Raw genomic sequence first — 17,866 nt, 5'->3', positions numbered from 1 at the left:
TTTAGGATTAAGTAAATATGTGCTGTGTTTAGAAAGTAACCATGTGTAGTTCATAAATAGTTTGAAAGGGAATCTAATGCACTTGTTCTTATATCTGGACTTGTTTTGTCCTTTTTTTCTGAATTGTGGTAAATGAATATAATCTTTTGGATTCCCCTTTTCGTGCCTTTTTATCCTATTTATTACTATTATTATTAATTTACTGCACGAGCGCACACACACACATGTCACAACACATTTGTGGATATCAGCGGGTACCTTTAATCATTGAGCCATCTCACCAACCCTAATAAAGGGATTTTCGACTTTAATCCCAGTATTTGGGAGGCAGAGGCAGGTAGATCTTTGAGTTCAAAGCTTGTTCTACAGAGCTATTTGTAGGCCTGCCAGGGCTACTTGGAGAAACCCTGTCTTAAAAAACTAAAAATAAATAAATAAATAAAATAATTAAATACAGAAATCAAGTCACTTCAGAGCTATCAGTTAATTCAAGAGAAAGAAACTTTCAAAATCAAGACTTCTATTGTTTTACTGTGTCATCTCTAGCTTCTTGGCTTTAGAGACTGGAGATGATTCAGGCATTATGTGTCACACAGCAATCTCCAAAGCTCATGAAGAAGGAATAGTATATCCCTTTCTTTTTGCAGAAATATGACACTTTCCTAAACTCTTTCTCCCATGTAATAATCGTTCCCTTACTTATCTAGTGGGGGATTTTACCACACTGGCCCTGTTTCCATTTCCAGTGGGCTTGGGGTGGAGGATTAGGAAATAAGTGTTAGGGGAGGGAACCCCTGGGCTAGCGGATGTTCAGTGTTCCACAGTATATAATGTTCGAGACAGGGAGTGCATGCCTTCCTAAATGACAGAGAAAGTAATCACCTGTGGTTATTACAGGTAAATACATAGTGAACATTAAGTTATCTACTTTACAAATAATGAAATTTGGTAAAAATCTATGTTGCTCTTTGAAACTGTTCCCTCTTGCTTGAAACAAAAACTGTGCTTAAGTACAATTTAAGATATGATCAATTTGAAAGAAACTTATGTGTGACTCATACAGATAACGTTTTGTTCATCTTCAGGGATGTGGTAAAAATTCAGAAAGCCAGCATTCACTGAGACATTTCCAGAGCCTTGGGACCGAGTCCCATTGTGTTGTCATTAGCCTGAGTAGCTGGACCATATGGTAAGTTAACTTTTACTAGTATTTTATCTACTAAAAATACTGAGCTTTACAAGGTAAAATAAAAATGTAATACCAATGTATAAGTTTTTCTCTTGTACACAATCTGTGGGATGATTTATATATTTTTGAGACAGGGTTTCTCTGTAGCTTTGGAGCCTATCCTGGAACTAGATCTGTAGACCAGGCTGGCCTCGAACTCACAGAGGTCTGCCTGCATCTGCCTCCTAAGTGCTGGGACTAAAGGCATATGCCACTGCTACCTGACCAAAATAATAATAATAATAATAATAATAATAATAATAATAATAATAATTTAATCCACAAACATAAGGCTTAAATTAAAAACAAAACAAAAACCCTACTTATCTTTCACATTTTCTTTGTACCATAAGGAAAAGAAATCTGTCTCATTGCATTTTCTGTAATGAACTAATACAGAATCCCAGCATCCTAAGAAGAAGGTACTTTAAGCACTCAGGTGGTTCAGGGACTCTCTAACCTGCATGGTAATGTTCTTAAAATATTATTGGAGTTAAGTATTGTGTTTTACAACTGTAATCACAGCACTGGGGAAAAACAGGCAGGTGATTGTGAGTTCCAAGCTAGCTTAGGCTGTATAGATAAGCCCTGTCTTAGAAAGACTAAAAACAGGGGCTAAAGAAATAGTTCTGAGGTTAAGAGTGTGTATTACAGGGCTGGAAAGATGGGTCAGCAGTTAAGAGTATTGGCTGTTCTTCCAGAGGACTCGGGTTCAATTCCCAGCACCCACAATGGTCTGTAACTCCAGTCCCAGGGAGCTGATGCCTTCTTCTAGCTTCTTTAGGTAATGCATGCACATGGTGCACAGACATATATTCAGACAAATACTCACACTCATAAAATAAAAATAAATAAGACTTAAAAAAAAAAAAAAAAAACAGGCATGCTGATGCACACATTTAATTCCTGCACATGGGAGGCAGAGGCAGGTTGACCTCTGTGAGTTACAGGCTAGCCTAGTCTACATTGTAAGTTCTAGGACAGCAAATGCTATATGAGAGATCCTACTTTGGTTGCTGTTTTGTCTTGTTTTTTGAGACATGGTCTATCTACGTAGCTCTGGTTGTTCTGGAACTGAACCAGATGGTCTTGAACTCACACAGATCTGCCTGCCTCTGCCTCCTGTGTACTGTTGGATATTGCCCAAAACAAAAATCCACTTATACACACACACACACACACACACACACACACACACACACACACACGCAAATTGGGTACATGTATAAGTTAGGCTGTATAACTACAGTGCCTGAAAGCTTGTAACATTCTATTACATTTCAGACAAACTGCAAAATTTGAATGGTGAGGATCTGTGTGATCTATCCCTTGCTTTGGGTTCCCTATTTCTGTGTAATTAAAGACAGAATTATTAAGTATGTACCTTGTATGTAGTTATTGAAGGTGCTTTCATAACATTGGCTTGCCTTTTATATTTTTCAGGTGTTATGAATGTAATGAAAAATTATTGACACAGTGTAACAAGAAGGTTTTGGCTCAGATAGTTGACTTTCTCCAGAAACATGTTTCTAAAACACAAACAGGTAACTTAAGAAATTTGTTAAAGCAATTTAGGTTAAAATATGGTTTGTAAGCCGGGTAGTGGTGGTGCACACCTTTAGTCCCAGCACTCGGGAGGCAGAGGCAGGTGGATCTCTGTGAGTTGGAGTCCAGCCTGGTCTACAAGAGCTAGTTCACAGAGAAGCCCTGTCTCAAAAACCAAAAAAAAAAAGAAAGAAAGAAAAGAAAAGAAAGGTTTATACTCTGCATAAAGAGGTCATAAAGAATACCTTTGGGGCTGAGGGTGGGGATTTAAAAAAAAAAAAAAAAAGAATACCTATGACCCCTGCACACAGGAGGCAGAGGCAGGCAGATCTGTGTGCATTCAAGGCCATCCCGGTCTACATAGGGTGTTCCAGTCCATCTGGGCTACATGTTGAGAACCTACCTCAAATACAAAACAAATCACATCTTTGATTTCACTAGACTTTTCTCATTCTGTAATTTCAGTAAAATACTTTCATACATCCCTAGGCAGCAGTCTCATCTTGCTATTGTATCATGTTAGGTATGGATATTTCTAATGTGAGAAACAGAAGTATGTAGCTAGCAGAAGCTGTAATATGTAACAGTCCTAGTTTGAATTTCTCTTCTACCCCTTAGTTTCCTTATGATAAAAGTGGGATAAGAATTCGGTCTTAAGCCAGGTGTTGGTGGCGCACGCCTTTAATCCCAGCACTTGGGAGGCAGAGGCAGGCAGATCTCTGTGAGTTCAAGGCCAGCCTGGTCTCCAGATCGAGTGGCAGGATAGGCTCCAAAGCTATACAGAGAAACCCTGTCTCGAAAAAAAAAAAAAAAAAAAAAAAAAAAAAAAAAAAAAAAAAAAAAAAACAGAAAACAAAGAATTCGGTCTTGAGGAGTGTTGTGAAGCTTGACAGTAATACTTTGTGAAGATTTAGAAGTAATGTTTGTGAAAATACTGGACTTGTTCCTGACACACATATTTGGAACTTCGGTCTGTTATTGTGTGTTGCATAATTGCAGTGCTGTTCTGATCCTAGCTACTCAAATATAGGCCAGACTTCTTGTTCAGGGGTCAAGTTGCCTTTCAGTTTACTTTCTGGCCCCAGTTTTTAAGTTTTCAAGTATTTGCATCTATTTGGGACTGTGAGATGGCTCAGTGGGTAAAGATGCTTTTCTGGCAAGTCTGATACTTTTGGGACCCTGGGACCCACATGGAGAGAGGAGTCAGTGCATGTGTAGATACTCATTCCAGGGTACCTGTGTGAGGCCCAAGGACAACCTGTGAAAATTGGTTCTTCCTTTTTACCATGTGTCTGGGGACCAAGCTCAACAGACTCAACAGCATATCCTCTTACCCTCGCGCCCCCCCCCCCCCCAACTACCTCCTTGGTCCTTTAGATGCCTGTGAAGAACTGAACTGCTTGGAATGTAGAACCAGCAGTGGGAAAGCTTTATAAAAATATATTTACAATAAAAGTGCTGGGATTGATCCCAGGGCCTTGTGCAGGGTAGGAAAACACTCCACCATTAAGCTACATCCTCAACCTTTTAGTTGTTGGACAATTCAAAAACAAAAAAAACAACAACAGTTAAAAAAAACTCATAGTTTCCAATTGTATTCTAGTCTGTAGCTGTAGTTGTCTTGGTTAGCCCCCTATCACTCTGAAGAGGTGAAGTCAGAGGAGGGGGAGATTAAGTCCAGGCTTCTGGACAGCAAAGGAAATCATTAATTTTATTACTTCTCTATTTAACTCATTTGACAAGCATTTGCAGGATTCCTTCTTGGTCTCAGGTATACCAGTCATGGCTCAGTTTCTACTGAAACAAGGAACCAGGGGAGATGCGGTGAAAGACCCTGAGTGCTTCAGCAACTGAATCAGCCTGACTGCTGTCTCCTGAGAACCTCACATTGCATTTGCTTTGTGGCCTTAAGGACACATGCAGTCATTTGATGCCAGCAGTGATTAGGAACCCATTTTCTTATTCATTTCTTACCTTAGGTTCCCTAAGGTAAAGAATAAAGCCAGTGTAATAGTTATACAGTTTTCAGATTTCTTGAATACTCAATTGCAGCAAGACTATTAGGAAGGGAATATGTTAGTTTTTCATTGCTGTGACAAAAACCTGAGAGAAACAACTTGTGAGAGGATTTATTTTATTCCCTTATTATCTTGTGGTGTCAGAGGCATTTGTCTATAATCAGCTTACTCCATTGTTATGGACTTATGTTGAGTCAGAACATCACTATAAGTTGGGTTTTTTTTTCCCCCAAGACAGGGTTTCTCTCTGTAGCCTTGGCTGTCCTAGAACTGACTCTGTAGACCCGGCTGGCCCTGAACTCACAGTGATCCACCTGCTTCTGTCTCCCAAGTGCTGGTTAGGCCTGCACCACCACCACATGCCGTTTTTTTTTTTTGTTTTGTTTTGTTTTTGTTTTTTTTTTTGAGTCAGAATATCACTGTGGTATGAGTGTGTGCCACGGGAAAGGTGTCTACCTTATAGTGGCTAGGAAGCAGAAAGAAAGGAGCCAGGGTAAGATACAACCCACAAGAACATGTTGTTTACAGTGACCAACTTCCTCCCCTGCTAAAGTTTCTGTTGCTAGCACATCCCAAATAGCAGCACTCACTGGGGTGCAAGCCAAGTGCATGAGAGTTTGTGAGAGCTTCATATTTGGATTAGTTCTTTTTCTAATGCTGTGATAGAATGCCATGACCATATGCAACTTAGGTGCCACTCACTGGGGCCCAATTGTTCAGGATGCATTGTGGCCTGATGGAGATAAAAGAAATTACTTGAGATGGTGGGAGCCTAAGCCTCAGTTGTGCTTGAGGGGCCTTGAGTAGCACCTAGGAAATTGGACTTCGAGATACCTTAAGAGTAAGGAGACTTTCACAATGAGACAGGTTTGAATTCATGGTTTCCAAAAGTTCCAGGTACTGTGTAGCTTAGGCAGGTTCAGTTTTGAATAAGACCCCATGGCATGTTGGAAGAAATCTGCCATACTGTGGTATGAAGTTTCAATGTATTTTAAGAAAATACTTTGGAAATAAAATAAATGAGAATTTCTGTCAATGAGTTATTAATAGCTGCTGTCATGCAGTTATTAAGTGATATTTGTGAAGTCTTTATCCAGGTAAAATGCCACATATCATAATCCAAAAGGATATGTGCTTGCGTAGGAGGAAAAGAATGATTTTTTTCTTTCTTTGTTTACTTTTGAAATTGTATTTAATTACAACATTTCTCCTCTCCTTTTCCTCCCTGCAAACCCCTCCCTGCTCTCCTTCAAATTCATGGCCATTTTTTTCATAAGTTGTTATAGAATGTATATATGTATTTGTATATACATATACATTCCCAAATATTCCCTTTTGAGCCTATTTGATGTTACCTGTATGTATGTTTTCAGGGCTGACCATTTGTCACGGGACAACCAGTTGATGTGTTCATCCCTGGGGAGGGTCTCCTTTCTCAGTTGCCTGTCATTCTTTGGGTAGGAAAGAAAGATATTAAGCAAATTCTTTTTGTGATTTTACACTAAGTTGAAATAATCACTGAGAAGAAAGCCAGTACAAGCTCCATAAGCACACTTCACATGATGCAAGGCCTCCTTTCTAATACTTTTAATGTTATTTATAGGAAGTCTAGGCTAGTTCCCCATGTGCCACTGAAAACAAGGAGCTCTTTGAGTCTGAAGATTTTGATGTCACTGTCTCTTTGCACTTTTGAAAAATGCTTGAAGCTCAGGGAAGTTCTGGTTATGTAGCCGTGTCTGTCAGTCTTTGTTAGAAGTAAAACTGAAAAGTTTGAATGTTCACTCAAAAATGTCAATAATTCCATGACAGTCAACATAAATACTACTTTTTAGGAATGATACTTTTCATAAATGAATGAGTAGTATTGTTATTACACTGTTGGGGGTGGGCTGGAGACAAGGTGTCTCTGTGTAGCCCTGGCTGTCCTAGAACTCACTCTGTAAACAAGGCTAGCCTTGAACTCAGAGTTCTGCCTGCTTCTGACTCCCCGGTGCTGGAATTCAAGGCGTGCACCACTGCCACCTGTCAGAAATAGCTGTACTGTCATCTTGCTTCTGTATCAGAAGTGGCTCCAGCACCGCTCCAGTCACTAGACAGCAGCTGCAAGGGCACACACAGGCTCATGGACACTCAGAAAAACTGAGTGGTCCAGGCTCTGATGGAGAAACCTTGCAGCTGGAAGCTCAATGTACTTATTGAATAGAGAGGAAGTGTTGTACCTAGACAGCTGAGGCCAGCAGACAGTTTATAGTATACAATTGGATCAAGGAGACTGGTTTAAACTACTAGTCTTTGTAGAGGAGCAGCCTTCACACTGTAAACATGGGGTTGGGGGCTATGGTGGACATTTTGTGTACACACTATCAACATTCACACACAAACCCCTGAAGAAGGCTTTGACTCTCAGCTGCGGAAGGCTTTGCCACTCCCATGGGGCTGAGACAGAGAGTCCTTGACATGGCCATGCCCATGTCAACAGCACACATTCCCTTAGGACCTCACACGCTCAGTGCTTCCTGCACTCCCCACGGGTTTACAATGAAGACTGAATGAAAGTGAGAAGACAAGGAGTATCTTAGGCTTATGAAAGGATTTTTGGTCTTAGGGAGGAGGGTGTCTTCAGGCATTTTGAAGAACTTCAGACTAAGATATCTGTTTTCTGTCTTCAGTTTTACCTACCTATTGAGGCTCAGCTTAATGACTACTTTTTTCGCCACCCTTGTCTTTGCTTTGAATCTATGTAGTACATACACTTTAGACTTTAACAGCAAGCATAAGTACATTGCACTTGGTGCTTAGGGTGTGTGTGTGTGGGGGGGAAGAGAGTGTGTGAATCTATATCTGTGTGAGGTGTGTGTGTGTGTGTGTCTGTGTGTGTTTTCTCTCCTAAATCCATATTCTCTCTCTCTCTTTTTCTCTTTTTTTTTTTTTTTTTTGGTTTTTTTTTTTTTCTGTGTAGCTTTGGAGCCCTTCCTGGCACTCACTATGGAGACCAGGCTGGCCTCGAACTCACAGAGACCCACCTGCCTCTGCCTCCCAAGAGCTGGGATTAAAGGCATGTGCCACCAACACCCAGCCAAATCCATATTCTTTGAGGAGTGGATTCTGGTTGACATTTTGTCTGCCTCTAACTGCCTCTAACTCAGTAGTGCCTGCTAAATTAAACTGAACTGGAAAGTCACAGTTGTTGCTGAGGGAATAATGGAAAACCTTTGTCATTTCCATCCTCCCTGAATCCTGGATGTCAGTATCAAAGTTATCTTACTCATAAATGTTATACTATGCTTGAGTGTCTGCTTTACACAAGATGCTACGTATGATGTGCTAGATTTCCAAGGTGAAGCACTGAATGGAAGAAACCTACTTCCCAGTTCCTGTGTTGCCAGTTTTTTGGTATCACAAGGGATGTAATGAAATCACATCTCTTGTCTGCTTGTTTGTGTGGTGTTATGATGCAGTACAAGTACAGTGGGATAAGGGTATCTAACCTTGACTAAAAGAGCCAAGGATATTTATGTAGAATAGATTTCTAAGCCACAAGCAGAAAGTTATTTAATTAGAATATGTCAAAAAGTGAAAGCTGTGTGTTTGAGGTAGAAGAAACAGGTTGTTGATGAGGGCTCCTATAGAGCTGAAAGGATGAGTTTGGTGGTGCTGAAGATAGTGAGAAGTGAGGATCAGAAGTAGGAACAGGTGTTTAAGGGCCTCCTACCTGTAGGATTTGTCCTTATCCTTAGGACAGTGAAGAACCACTGTTTTCAGTCGAGAAGTGAGTGGTCAGTGTTGTATTTTAGAAAGGTTATTTGACTCATAATACAAGACAGAAATGGACATTCCAGCTATTATCAGTGACATTTATCATATAACTAAGTACATGTTTCTTTTCTTTTTCTTTTTCTTTTTCTTTCTTTTTTTTTTTTGAGACAGGGTTTCTCTGTATTACTTTGAAGCCTATCCTGGAACTCAGTCTGTAGACCAGGCTGGCCTCAAACTCACAGAGATCCACCTGTCTCTGCCTCCCCAGTGCTGGGATCAAAGGCGTGTGCCACCACCACCCAGCCTAAGCACATGTTTCTAAGGCTGATGATTAGCTAGGAATTAAACTTTGAGAATAGGTGAATTGATTGTTCTTCACTTTGAAAGTAGAGGGAATGTGGTGGAAACAGTTTTTCTTCAAACTTCTTTCAGCTGTAGAAATGGGCAGATTAGCATTAATGCTACATGACTGGTTTAGGTAATTGCATTAAGCAAGTGAGATGAATCCAGTGCAGGTTCCCAGAAGAATGCTTACAGCTGTGTAGATCTCACATCTGATGTTTGAATTTGTGTGTTTGTGGGGAGCTCACCCTTGTCATATGCGTAATGAAAAGGTCATAGATAACAAGACTGAAAAGGGGCAAAAAAATAGCCTTGCAAGATCCAACATCTGTCTAGATGTTAAGAAGTAGACCAAAGACATGGAAGCAATAAAAGAGTGAATAAAGTTGGCAGAGCCTGTGGGGAGGGAAGAACAAACAAGTGCAGAGGGGTTTTAGGGCCATGGAACTGTCCCATATGATAAGGGCGGGTATCTGTCATTCTGTATTTGTCCAGCTGAAAGGAACATACACCACCAAGAGGAAACTAATGTAAACTATGGATACTGGGTGATAATGAAGTGTCAATGTAGTTTCATCATTCCTAACAAATGAACCATTCTTGCGGTGGATGTGGATATAATGGAGAGGTTTTGAATGTGCTTGTCTCCATTTTTCTTTGGACTTAGAATTTGCTCACAGTTTTTTTGGGGGGATTGTTTGTTTTGTTTTTTTAAACTGACTCATGTACTATGAAAGGTTCATTAAGCTACGTTACTTCAGTAGGCTTGTATAACTAGAGTATTATACAAATACCAAATGCAGGAATTCCTAATGGGATACTGAGGAATATTGGTTTACTTTTTGTGAGCTACACAGGAGATTGCGAGTTCCATGCTCTCTCTAGAGAAATTTAGCTCAAAATGTCAGTACTGGAAGAATGCTATTTTTATTAGGACTGAAGAAAATAAAGCATGTACTCTTGAGTGCATTATGCTAATGCTTCTTGGGGTACCAAAGACCTGAAGTGTGTTTGTTTTAGAAAGTGTTTTTATGTCCTCCCTGCTCCCATATTTTTTTTTTTTTTTTGGTTTGTTTTGAAAGTAAAACAGCATTGAATGGTTTGATTAGCTTCTGAAGCTGAGGACTAAAATACTGTGACCTTATATAGTAAAAATTAGAAAGGTTTAACACCTTTTAAAAAGGTAAATACAGTTTCTTCTGCCATAAATGTAAATCCTGCTCTTGTTTGTATTTTCACAAGATGAACACTAGCTCTGTCCCTGCCACTGCAGAGCCCTGTGAGGCAGAGGCTCGGTGTATTCAAGGTTTGACTTCACCTGTAAGCCATGGCAGAGGAAGGTCTAGCCGCTGGAGGGGTAATGGATGTTAATACTGCTTTGCAAGATGAGCTGAAGTCTGCCCTTATCCATGAAGACCCTGCACTTGGAATCAGTGAGACTGCTAAGCCCATCCATCTCTGTGTGCTTGTGTGGGATTTTGTTGGGCTTGCATGTGTCAGGTTGATGGGGGCCCTTTGTGTTGAGCATCAAATCAACCTGATTAAATGTCTTAGGGTCACTATTGCTGTGATAAAAACACCGTGACCAGAAGCAACCTGGAGAGGAAAGGGTTGATGACACTCACAGTTCCATGTCAAAAGCAGCAAGGACAGGAACCTGGAGGCAGGAGCTGATTCAGAGGCCAGAAAGGAGTGCTACTTACTGCTTTACTTAGTCTGCCTGCTTTCTTTATAGAGCCCAGGACTACTATCCTGGGGTGGCCCCATCCACAAGGGACAGGGTCCTTCCAAATTAATCACAGAGAAAATGCCCTACATGCTTGCCTGCAGCCCAATCTTTTTTTTTTGTTTTGTTTTTTGTTTTTGAGAACTCAGTCTGTAGACCAGGCTGGCCTCAAACTCACAGAGATCCGCCTGTCTGTGCCCGGATCCCCACCCCCTGAGTACTGTGATTAAAGACATTCACCTCCAGTGCCCGTCCTGCAACCCAATCTAATGGAGGCATTTTCTCAATTGAAGTTCCCTCCTCTCAGATGACTCTAGCCTATATCAAATTGACCAGCACAACTGACCCCTTGTCAACTTGACACACAGGTACTTTACTGTAAAGCCAGATCATTTCCTTTCTTATTCACCCCCGAGATCACACATTAATATTGACATTATAGCATAGAGCATCTTCCATACTTAAAAAGCCCCACATTCTTTAAAAATTCAAACACTTAAAAATTTAGTCTCTTTAAAATAGCCAGTCTCTTTTAAAATCCAGAGTCTTAAAATCCAATGTTTCCCAAATGTGGGCTCCTATAAATTAAAAAATAAGTTGAATACTCTTAATTCAAGAGGAAAGTACCAGGGCACAGTCACAATCTGAACAAAGCAAAACCAAGCTCCAACTGAATAACTCAAGTGTCCAATATCTGGGATCCAACTCACCATCTCCTGGGCTCCTCAACAGGGCTTCGGTCACTTCTCTGGCTCTGCTTTTGTCTTCCAAGCTCCAGCTTTTCACTGCTGCTACTGTTCTTGGTGGTCATCCCTTGGTACTGGCGTCTCCAAAATGCTGGATCTCCTGCTGCAAGTGGGCTGCACTTTCACCAATAGCCTTTCGTAGGCTCTCTTCATGGTGCCAAACTTCAACTTCTTTGCATGACCTCTTCAGTCTTGGACTTTAACTGACACTGAGGCTGTGCTTTTACCCATAGTCTATCCTGGCTTCTTGTAGTGCTAAGCCTCAGCTGCTCTCCATGACCCCTTCATACCTTCAAAACCAGTACCACCTGGGAGACTCCTATACTACCAAGTTTGGCTGCCAGCACAAGGTATAATCTTGGCCACCTCTGGAACACGGCCTCTGTGCTGACCCTGAGGAAACACTTCCCAGACTTCACCTCAGTGATGCTGGTCTCTTTTCAATCGCTGCTATAATATCTTCGCTCTATCTGACCAGTATCTATTTTCCTAACAAAGCAAGAGTTTTTCTTCAGTTGTTCTGGTCCTTGTTCGTCACAGCTGATCCCTCAACCCCAGCTAACCAGATTCTCAATTCAAAATAGCAAACAGCCCCGACAGGGTCTTCAAGGACTCAAGCTTCTTCTGGAACTTCACAAGCCCGACCTCCATTGTCTGTACTGCTTTCAACGCTCTCATCTTCCAAGATCCTATACAACAGTCCACTGAGCTCTCAATTATCAATGGCTTTTCTAGTCCAAATTTCCAAAGTTCTTCCACAGTTCTTCCCAAAACATCATGGTTAGGTCTATCACAGCCATATCCCATGATCCTGGTACCAGTCTGTCTTAGAGTTACTGTTGCTGTGATAAAACACCATGACTAAATGCAACTTGCGGAAGAAAGTTTATTTCACTCACAGTTCCATATAACAGTTCATCGTCAAAAGTTGTGAGGGCAGGATCTCAGGTGGGGCAGGATCCTGGAGGCAGGGGCTGATGCAGAGGCCATGGAAGGGAGCTGCTTACTGGCTTTCTCCCCCTGGCTTGCTCAGCCTGCTCTTTGTGTATATAGCCAACACACTTTCAAGGTGAGATACAGAGTTATAAAAAAGAGCCATAAGAAGATAATCAGGGATACACAGAGAAACCCCCTGTCTTGAAAAGAGAGGAAAAAATGGAAGGTTTGTTTGCTGGGTAGTGGCAGCACACTAATCCCAGCATTCAGGAGGCATAGGCAGGCGAATCTTTGTAATTTCAGACCAGCCTGATCTACAGTTAATTCCAGGTCAGTCAGGGCTATAATACAGAGAAACCCTGTCTCAAAAAGATTTTTAAAAAGCTGTAAGAAGTGTCGATAGAGGTACAAGTGTAATGGTCCAGCCCACAGCACAGCAACCAAAACAAGAAATAAGCAGAAAGTTAGAATGCCCGCTGTTTGTTCTGTGCATTCTCATTCCATATAATTCTAATGTGAATTGTAGATAGAATATGCTTCTAAAATAAAATAACCTTGAAGTTCTGAATTTACCCTTTCTAATAATGGGCACCATTTTTATTTTTAGTTGTGGTTAAAACCAGGTTCAAAAATTAACAGTAATAAAAAATTGTATGCTTTTTAAAAAAAATTTTTTTTGTAGCAGCTTTGCCTTTTTCATTATAACATCTTCCAAAAAAAGTTCCTGGACTTTAGTCTTTAGGATATTTGGTTCTGTGTTTATAAAGGAGGTTGAAGGGCTGCGGTGCTTCTCATTTTCTAGCATGCTCACCTAGATTTGCCTAGGGGTTGAAACTGGGGGTTCAGGCCACAACAGCACATAAACTGGACCATGTAACAAAACCACATATACCTTTAGGTTTAAAATATTTGACTAATTCAGACACTCCCCTGTTTTAAACTGGAATCTTAGCTCAAAGCAGACAGTTCATTAGTGAATAGATGTACAAAATGTATACCTTGGTCCTGAAAGTTTTGCTAAGATAATACCATAAATTCAAAGTTTTATGTGCCAGCTCTATACTTTCTGGTCATAAATCATAAGTTATTCTATGTAAATGTAAATAGTGGTTAGTACAATACCTGTCACACTGTGGGCATTCCATAAACTGACTGGCTTTAAATTGTTCTATATTGGGAAACTTTCCCTATTACTTTAAATAAAAAAGTAGCTTTCAGAAAATACTAGTCTGTTTTCTGGTTAAATTATCTGACGTATTTGATACACAAGCCTAATAGCCTTGTTAATCTTGGATATTTTCTCATAGACTTGCTGTAAAAGTGAACAAACAACCCCTTGCCACTTGTGTGAAGTGGCCATTTAACCGTGAAATCAACTGTGTTTATTGCTACTGCCCTGTGGGCATGTTCTTTCTGGCAGTGGGGTCCATATTTGGTGGCTCTGCATGGAGAGCCAGGTGGTGCTGCAAAGCATCGCACAGTGAAGCGTGGCTAGCTCCAGATTTGACATTTGTCATTCCTCACCGCTGAAGGGAAGGGAGAAAATCTGTTTTTCCATATGTTTATGCTTTTTTTTCTTGCCCGCAGTTTTGTCCAGATGGTCTTATGAACATTGTTTACTTTGGGATGTCATCCCAGATGTTTTAAAAAGTGATGGATGAATAAGGTACAGAGATACACAAAGTATATCAAAACAATTTTAATGTTAATTATTTCTAGGACTATTTTTTTCCAAGTGGATTTGTGTCTTTATCTATAGTGACTTTCTGTAGCTTATTTCTCCCAACCATTCAGTTTTTTGTGTAGTTCAGTTGATAGAGTGCTTGACTAGGACACAAGAGTCCTTGGTTCAGTCCCCAACACTTAATAAAACCCGACTTGTTGATAATTGTCTGTAATCATGTAGACTGGAGGGGGGGGCAGGAGACTCGAACCCAGGGAAGCTGTGTGAGTCCTTGTCTCAGATATGTTACATATCAGAACAGCACTTACTAAGAATGTTAAAGGAAGGAGGGTCTTTTGAGGATTCATTTGTTCAGAGCTGTATACACCCAGATCTGTAAGAAGCTTAGCCTACTGTCTTTTGTAGTTACTTTCATAGAACATGAGTCGTTGGAAGGAATTTAGATTGTAAGGTGATGGATTTATAATTGGAATTACTCTTATGATGTCCTTGAGCAGGTCACTTAACCTGTCTGGTACAGTGCTGGGATTAAAGGCATGTGCCATCACACCTGACATAAAGGCATTTTCTTAGTGGCATAGCCACTTGTAAGGAGCCATTGCTTTTGTAAATGGTCCCTCACCTGGGATCTTACATGAAACACTAAAAAATGGATCACCAAAACACCATCACCGACAGCATAACAACCATGGGACCTAGAAATGGGATTATCTGGGAAGCAGGGATCAGTAAAAGTAGATGTAGAACAAGAATATAATAAAGGAGGTAAGTAGTGCAAAAACATATTAGTTGCATGAAAATGTCACAATGAAATCCATTATCATATAAAATTAATATATGTGAATAAAAGAAAGAAGAATCCATTTTCAGTGACTATCTGCAAGATCAGACAACAACTCTAGTAGAAATCCAGCCTTTTGTTTGTTTTTTTTTTGTTTCGAGACAGGGTTTCTCTAGCTTTGGAGGCTGGCCTGGAACTCACTCTGTAAATCATGCCTCTGCCTCCTGAGTGCTGGGATTAAAGGCATGCACCACAACCGCCTGGCAAATGAATTTATTTATTTATTTATTTATTTTCGGTTTTTCGAAACAAGGTTTCTCTGCGTAGCTGTAATATGATGTAAGGGTACAGACAGCTATATTAAAATGAGTTCAATTCAATAACAATAAAATATAAAACCAAAGATACAGTGTTTGTGGTCTTATCCTTCAGGAACACTGATTCAAAGATTCAGTCTTATTTGATTTCAAATGATATATTTAAATCGTCAAGTGACACATTTTACATGTCATGTAAGTTTTCTGTAACTTATGTTTCACAGGTGCATTTTCTAAAGTCATAAAACTTAGTGAAGAAAAACGTGAAACGGGTGAAATAAAGAAGGGAAGAAAAGGCAGCTGTGTGCCATCTGTTAAAGGAATTACAAATTTAGGAAATACTTGCTTTTTTAATGCAGTCATTCAGGTAAGTTATCAGAATGATTTATAAACTGTAAACAGTTATTTGAACAAGTTAATATGAGCATAGGTGCACCTGTAGTGTAGACTGCCCAATGACTGTGAAATGTTATTCTAGAAAGTCCTTTTTGTTTTTCTTTGTTTGGGTAGTTGTTGGTCATTATCATATGTGTACTCAACAGTGCTACTAGGAAACCTGTTTTATAGTTTCATTAGTCATACTGGCAGAAAATGTGAAGTGTAGTCAGTTACGTCTTTTAAGATTTTCAGTAGACATATTTTGCTGTGTTGGATGACTTTGGGAGCTTTGAGAGCACTGACGTCATCACACTAGAACCATACTAACAGCACTGACGTCATCGTGTCAGAACCACACTAACCAAACAGAGAGCACTGACGTCATCATGTCAGATCCACATTAACTGAACAAAGCACTGACGTCATCATGTCAGATATGCACTAACTGGATGGATGCTTGACTCTGTTGTTTAGAACTTGGCGCAGACTCACGTTCTCTTTGAGCTGATGAATGAGATAAAAGAGGACGGCACCAAACTCAAGATTTCTCTTTCGTCAGCTCCGCAGCTGGTGAGTAGCAAGTACAACAGCCACAGAAACATCATAACCTGTTTCCAAAATATTTCCTTTCTGTTTCCCTAAGTACCAAATGGGACTGTAGTCTGAGAGCTTTAAAACATAATTCAAAAGTACCTTGTAAAAATAAATAATCAGGTAAAATTTTCAGAAATTGTAGTGGTTAAGTATGCTATGGTTCAGAAACATTATAGGTCAAAAAAATTTTAAAAATTAGGGTATTTTTATTTACACATTCTGGAAAAAAACAGGGGTCAAAACTTTTATTGACCAAAATGTCTAGGACTCTTGTAGTTAACAGTGACTTTTTTTTTTAATTTAGGGTTTGTGGTTGTTGCTGTTCTTTAAAGTTGGATTTAAATATTTAATATCTGAAGGTTTAATTTCTTGGGTTTGTTTTTTTGAGACCAGGGTATCACTGTGTAGCCCTGGCTTTTCTGTAGATCAGGATGGCCTTGAACTCAGAAATCTGCCTCCTGAATGTTGGGATTAAAGGTGTGTGGCATCACTGCCCTGCTGGTTTAAAGTATTTTTTTTTAAGTATGTATACAGTATTCTGCCAGCATATATGCCTACAAATCAGAAAAGGGCACCAGATCTCATTAGAAGTGGTTTTGAGCCACCATGTAGTTGCTGGGAATTGAACTCAGAACCTGTGAGCCACCTCTCCAGCTCCTTGGTTTAAAGTATTTTTATTAATAGTTTATTGATTTTGTGTGTATGTGCATGTGTGACATGATACAGATGTGGGGTCAGAGGACAACTTGTACAGTTTACTTCTCTCCAGCGTTCAATCCTGGGGATTGAACCCGGGTCGTTGTGCTTGGCGGCAAGTGCCTCTACCCGCCAAGCAGCCATCTCACAGGCTCTTCAGATAAAGGTTGTTGAAGTCTAGTCTAATGTTGGAATTGTAAGCTAATGAGAAAGAAAGACAGTAACAGAAGAGCAATCGCTAACAGTCAGAAGCTGGCCTATAACATCCAAAGCCAGGCCATATTCCTCAATCTCACAGTAAGGCAACCTCAGGCTAGGGCCCCAAGCCTGGGACAAAATAAGAACAAAATAAGGTGGTTTTGTAATTTATCTAAACACGGGTGAAACAAGTTTGCCATTTAGAAAACCCAACGCCCCTGTTGGCTGACATAAGAGTGAATCACCAACACTTTAGCAAGCTTAACATTGGTCTTCTCTGCCCTCTCCATAGATTAGACTTGTTGAGGTAGTCTGGTAGAATTACCTGTCAGCTGATGGCTTGTGTCTAGAGTAAATCCTCTTTCTTTAGATTTTATGCCAGATTACTCAACCAAAGTCCAAATTTTGTAGGCTCTTATATCACCCCCTTACTGAGACACTCAGCGTTCCCCAAGAATGTACCTTCTACCTCATAGAAACAAGTAGTTAGCTTACTTTATTTAGTTGTGTGTGTATTTTGGATGGACTTTTGCTGGAATGGACTGCCACTAGTAACTGATAATAGTTATTGAGAGCTAAGGTAGTATTTGTGCTTGTAGTCCTAGCCAATTGAATGGGAGGCTGAAGCAAAGGTTTGATCCCAGTAGTTCAAGGCAGCCTAGGCAACATGGTGAGACCCTTATGTTTATTTAAAAAAAAAGAAAAAGAAAAAGAAAAGATATAGGGTGTGATTGCTCATGTATGGGAGTCTGATACTTTGCAGGCTGAGGTACAGGGAATGCTTGGGAGGTAGGCAAGACTGTCAAAGCCAATTTAAAACAAAACAAAACAGGGCTGGGTGTATAGCTCAAAGGTGAGTGCTTAGCGTACGTTCAGCCAAATAAAGTTTTGTATGTATGTGAACATGGTGCAGATACATTA

The 17,866-nt window shown here is 40.1% G+C and overlaps 1 protein-coding gene across 5 annotated transcripts in view; it reads left to right on the top strand.

The window, feature by feature from the left end:
- Nucleotides 1-17,866, top strand: part of Usp45 (ubiquitin specific peptidase 45) — a 72,766-nt gene that overhangs the window by 8,378 nt on the left and 46,522 nt on the right. For 3 of the 5 annotated variants that reach the window (XM_027403458.2, XM_027403459.2, XM_027403457.2), the window contains exons 4-7: nt 1,086-1,189; nt 2,672-2,772; nt 15,304-15,446; nt 15,932-16,027. In XM_027403458.2, coding sequence (XP_027259259.1) covers nt 1,086-1,189; nt 2,672-2,772; nt 15,304-15,446; nt 15,932-16,027 — 444 coding nt within the window. Of the gene's footprint in view, nt 1-1,085; nt 1,190-2,671; nt 2,773-10,131; nt 10,323-13,884; nt 13,964-15,303; nt 15,447-15,931; nt 16,028-17,866 lie in introns of those variants that run through there. The other 2 variants (XM_027403460.2, XM_027403462.2) reach the window with 2 other exon arrangements.

This window comes from Cricetulus griseus, chromosome 2, assembly GCF_003668045.3.
Source record: "Cricetulus griseus strain 17A/GY chromosome 2, alternate assembly CriGri-PICRH-1.0, whole genome shotgun sequence".
NCBI classification, from domain to species: domain Eukaryota; kingdom Metazoa; phylum Chordata; class Mammalia; order Rodentia; family Cricetidae; genus Cricetulus; species Cricetulus griseus.
Note: the sequence above shows the minus strand (reverse complement) of the source record. Positions and strands in the feature narration are given on the sequence as shown.